Raw genomic sequence first — 5,086 nt, forward strand, 5'->3', positions numbered from 1 at the left:
ATATGCATAACATTCGCATCCTCATTATGCATCACGCTTCATAAAAACTCAAAAAACTTACCCAACCTTTTGCCCTCTGTCCAGTAACACTGACTAATCAACACCGATACGAGACGCGAAGCAACTACAAGATGACGTTAGAGCAAGTGGAGGCTAACCAAGCTACCATGAGGTCAGACATCAATACGATCCAAGAGAAAATGGATCAACTACTGGAAACAATGCTCGTCATCGCCCAGAGAGAGAGGGTTGCAAATGCAGAAGCTGGGGCTAGGAGGAATGATAACGCATCAAGTTTGGTCCACCAAGACGAGAGCTTCGTCCACGCCAAGAAGAGTCTGGTTCATATACCATTAGGAAGCAAAGGAGATGGGGATCACGCAGAGCCTTCTGAGGCGCCTGCTCATTATGGGTCCGAAATGGGAGATGACCCGTATGAAGCTTTCTATGTGCCTGATCAACCGAAGTCTAAGATACTTCCAGACCCTGCTGCAGATAGGCTTCGCGCCTTGGAAAAGAAGATCAAAGCTATCGAAGGGAATAATATCTTCGGCGTCTCTGCCATGAACATGCGTTTAGTATCAAATTTGGTCATCCCGGCTAAATTTAAAACTCCTAATTTCGAGAAATACAAAGGCCATACTTGCCCAAGAAGTCACCTAGTGATGTGCTTCAGGAAAATGGCTGCTCATACCGAAAATGACAAACTGCTTATACACTGTTTCCAAGACAATTTGAGTGGAGTGTCTCTAAGATGGTACATGAGCTTAGAGCAAGGGCGGATTCAAAACTGGGAAGATTTGGCTGATGCATTTCTCCGTCAGTACAAATATAATTTGGATATGGCGCCTGACCGAATGCAGTTACAAGGGATGGCAATGAAAGAAAGGGAGTCATTTAAAGAATACGCCCAGCGATGGAGAGAGTTGGCTGCTCAGGTAGAGCCATCATTGTCTGAGAAGGAAATGACTGGAATATTTGTGGACACGCTGAAGGACCCATTCTTTGATAGATTGGTGAGTAGTGCAGCATCCGATTTTGCGCATCTAGTCACAATAGGAGATCGCATAGAAAAAGGGTTGAGGGATGGAAAGATTTCAGGAGCCGTGGCAACCCCTAGCGCACCGAAAAAGTATTCTGGAGGCTTCCAGAAGAAAAGGGAAGGTGAAACGAACGTTGTATCTAGAGGCTATAAGGGGAAGCAACAGGCTTCATATGGCCAAGTCGCCGCCGTGATACCCATACCTTATCAACAACCCATACAACAACAACCAATGTATCAAACACATCATCAACAACCTCGTCAACAGCAGAACACCGCACCACCAAGACAATTCAGGCCAAGGCCTCCAAGAAGGCAACTTGACCCTCTACCAGTACCTTATAGCCAAATATTCCCATATTTGCAAAAGGAGGGCCTTCTAACATTGAGGGAGCTAAAACCGGCTGTCTTTCCATATCCACCAGGATATGATGCTAACGCCCATTGTGAATTTCACATGGGAGCGCTCGGTCATACCCTGGAGAATTGTTTTGCATTTCAGAATAGGGTACAAGACCTGATTGAAGCAAAGGCTGTCACCTTCACTCCAAGACGCTCGAACGTGAACACTAATCCCATGCCAACACATGGAGATGCTTCCGTCAGTGCCATTTAGGAGAGTGATCAGGGAGAACTAATTCTTAAGGTTGAAGAGATTCAAACCCCTATCGCCAGAATAGGGGCACAACTGCTAAAAAGTGGTCTAGTCCCGGAGGAGCTAGTCAATGATAAGAATGATAAAGAGTTGAGGAATTTTATACAACAAATGCTGGATCAAGGCGAGTTACAGATAAATCGTTGTGTCAAGAACAAGGGAGAAGAAGAGATAGCCGTGTTGGAAATCCTTTATGATGAAGTTAATGTGGACATCCCGTATGATGAGGTTAAGGTGGAAATCCCTATAAACCCATTGGTGATAGAGTTTCCAGCACCGTTCGTGTATAAAGATGAGAAGGCGGTACCGTGGATATATCAACCCAGAGCTTTTAAGCAAGGGCAGGAAGACCGACCCGTGGTAATCAATGAACCAAACGTCACCTCAATTATGGGGCCAGCTGGAATGACGCGTAGTGGCCGAGTGTTCACGCCAAGGGCCGTTGATGCTTCTACAAAAGCCAAAGGGAACGAAGTTGCTACTCCTGTCCAAATCCCTGTCCCTAGTCGAGAAATGCAAGAAATGAATTTGTCTCCTAAAGCTGCAGTCACTCGTGAGGAGGCCAAGGAATTTCTAAGGATAATCAAGAAAAGTGATTATAAAGTGGTGGACCAATTGAATCAAACACCTTCAAAAATCTCCATGTTATCTCTGTTGCTCAACTCAGAAGCACACAGGAATTCATTATTGAAAGTGTTAAGCGCAGCACATATCACGAAAGACATAACGATAGAACAATTTGACGATGTGATAGCTTGCGTAACCACTGGAAATTTTTTGGGGTTTAACGATGATGAACTGCCAGTTGAGGGAAAGAACCATAACAAGGCCCTACATATCTCCTTGAAATGCATAGACACTATACTATCAAGGGTATTAGTAGACACAGGTTCCTCATTGAACGTCATGCCAAAAACCACTTTGATAAAGCTGCCAATGGAGAGGATGAATATGAAGCCCAGTACCCTAATTGTAAAAGCATTCGATGGCTCAAGACGAGCAGTGATAGAAGAGGTTGACCTACCAATCAAAATAGGCCCAACTTTTTTCAATATCACATTCCAGGTTATGGACATACATCCCGGTTATAGTTGCCTACTTGGGAGACCATGGATCCACTCTGCAGGCGCCGTCACCTCCACTTTACACCAAAAGCTAAAATTCATTACAAATGACAAGATGATTGTGATTGGAGGGGAGGAGGATATCTTGGTTAGCCACTTAACATCTTTCCGATATATCAAGGTGGATGGCGAGATAACCGAGACACCATTCCAGTCCTTGGAAGTGGTAAATATGATGGTTGTCCAACAGACATTGGAGACTCTGAAGTCAGGACCGTCCATGGCCTCGTGGCAAGGAGCTAAGGTTGTGATTGAAAGTGAAAATGCTCAAGACTGGGGCAAAGTGGTGGAAGTGAGAGAGAAGCGAGACAAGTTTGGGTTAGGGTATGACCCGTCGTCAATTGAAGTCGATAACCAACATGATAAAGAGCATATCCCTCCTGTAGAACTGACGTTGGCCACATGTTTGGCAACCAGGTGGCAATGATCAATGTCGAAGATCACAAGGAGGGGGTGTCTAGCTGGATACGACAAGCCGCGCCTAATGAAGAACTGACAAACTGGAAGGCTGTGGAAGTCCCTCAATTTTTTCAAAAGTAATTTTATTATTTTAGACAAAACCCTGTGCTCTGCCCAAGGCACAGTGGCGTGTTGTAGGGTCTCCTTTATCTTTTTTAAGAGTTTTTATATCAATAATAAATGAAGATTTGCATTCAAATTTTTGTTCCTTTCCTTTCATTTTTTTACAAAAAAATGGCATCAATTTTTATGCACGTACTTTCTAAATAAACTGCATAAATCATAACATGCAGAGACACCACCGAGACCATTGATAACGACACTGCTAGGGTCTGGCATGACTTTGATTGTCCAATCTACCAAGCTGAAGATGAAGTGGGGGAAGATTGCGAACTCCCTGAAGAGTTGGCCAGATTACTCAGACAAGAAGAGAAGGTCATTCAACCACACTAGGAGGACGTTGAAGTTATCAACCTGGGATCAGAAGAAGACAAAAGAGAAGTAAGGATAGGCGCCGCGCTCCAAGATGCAGTGAAGACTAGATTGATAGAGCTCCTCCACGAATATAACGATGTGTTTGCATGGTCATACCAAGATATGCCCGAATTAGACACCGATATCGTGACCCACAAGCTTCCCCTTAAAGAAGAATGCTCTGTCGTCAAACAAAAGCTAAGAAGAACTCGACCGGATATGGCTCTCAAGATCAGAGAAGAGGTGAGAAAGCAGTTTGACGCTGGTTTCCTGGAAGTCGCTAAGTACCCACAATGGGTTGCCAACATTGTACCGGTACCAAAGAAAGATGGGAAGGTCCGCATGTGCGTAGATTACCGAGACTTAAATAGAGTTAGTCCCAAAGACGATTTCCCATTACCTCACATCGATGTATTGGTAGATAACACAACCCAGTTCTCTGTATTTTCCTTTATGGATGGTTTCTCTGGATACAACCAAATTAAAATGGATCTTGAGGACATGGAGAAGACCACGTTCATTACCCTTTGGGGCACCTTTTGTTACAAGGTAATGCCGTTTGGATTAAAGAATGCTGGGGCAACATATCAACGCGCTATGGTGACTCTCTTTCATGACATGATTCATAAAGAGATCGAGGTGTATGTTGACGACATGATTGCCAAATCCCAGACAGAAGAGGAACATATCACTAATCTGGAGAAACTGTTTGCTCGTTTGAGGAAGTTTAGGTTGAGACTTAATCCTAACAAATGCACATTTGGGGTTCAAGCTGGGAAGCTTTTAGGCTTTATTGTAAGCCAAAAGGGAATTGAAGTAGATCCCGACAAAGTTCGAGCCATTCAGAACATGCCTGCACCAAGGACTGAGAAGGAAGTCTGTGGTTTCTTGGGAAGACTGAATTACATCGCCCGGTTTATCTCTCATCTTACTGCCACGTGTAAACCGATATTCAAACTTCTAAGGAAGAATCAAGGCGTGGAATGGAATGATGACTACCAAATAGCCTTCGACAAAATCAAAGAATACTTACAAGAGTCGCCGATTTTGATGCCCCCTGCAGAAGGGAGACCCCTCATCATGTACTTAACAGTGCTCGACGAGTCCATGGGTTGTGTATTGGGACAACAAGATGAGACTGGTAGAAAAAAGCATGCCATATATTATCTGAGCAAGAAGTTTAATGATTGCGAGACCAGATATTCCTTACTCGAGAAGACTTGTTGTGCACTCGCATGGGCCGCTAAGCGTCTCAGGCAGTACATGCTAACTCACACGACTTGGTTGGTATCTAAAATGGATCCCATCAAGTACATATTCGAGAAACCAGCT

General features: G+C 44.1%; 1 protein-coding gene across 1 annotated transcript; it reads left to right on the plus strand.

Annotated features, from left to right (window-relative positions):
- Positions 1 to 1,808: 1,808 nt before the first annotated feature.
- Positions 1,809 to 3,248, plus strand: LOC127090339 (uncharacterized). Its single transcript, XM_051029395.1, has one exon. It carries the CDS (start codon positions 1,809 to 1,811, stop codon positions 3,246 to 3,248), a length of 1,440 nt encoding a protein of 479 aa, XP_050885352.1.
- The last annotated feature ends 1,838 nt before the right edge of the window (positions 3,249 to 5,086 follow it).

The sequence above is a fragment of the Lathyrus oleraceus genome, chromosome 1, assembly GCF_024323335.1.
Source record: "Lathyrus oleraceus cultivar Zhongwan6 chromosome 1, CAAS_Psat_ZW6_1.0, whole genome shotgun sequence".
Classification (NCBI taxonomy): domain Eukaryota; kingdom Viridiplantae; phylum Streptophyta; class Magnoliopsida; order Fabales; family Fabaceae; genus Lathyrus; species Lathyrus oleraceus.

Coding starts and splice junctions, on each gene's coding strand:
- LOC127090339 (XM_051029395.1), top strand. CDS start 1,809: ATGCTGGATCAAGGCGAGTTACAGATAAATCGTTGTGTCAAGAACAAG.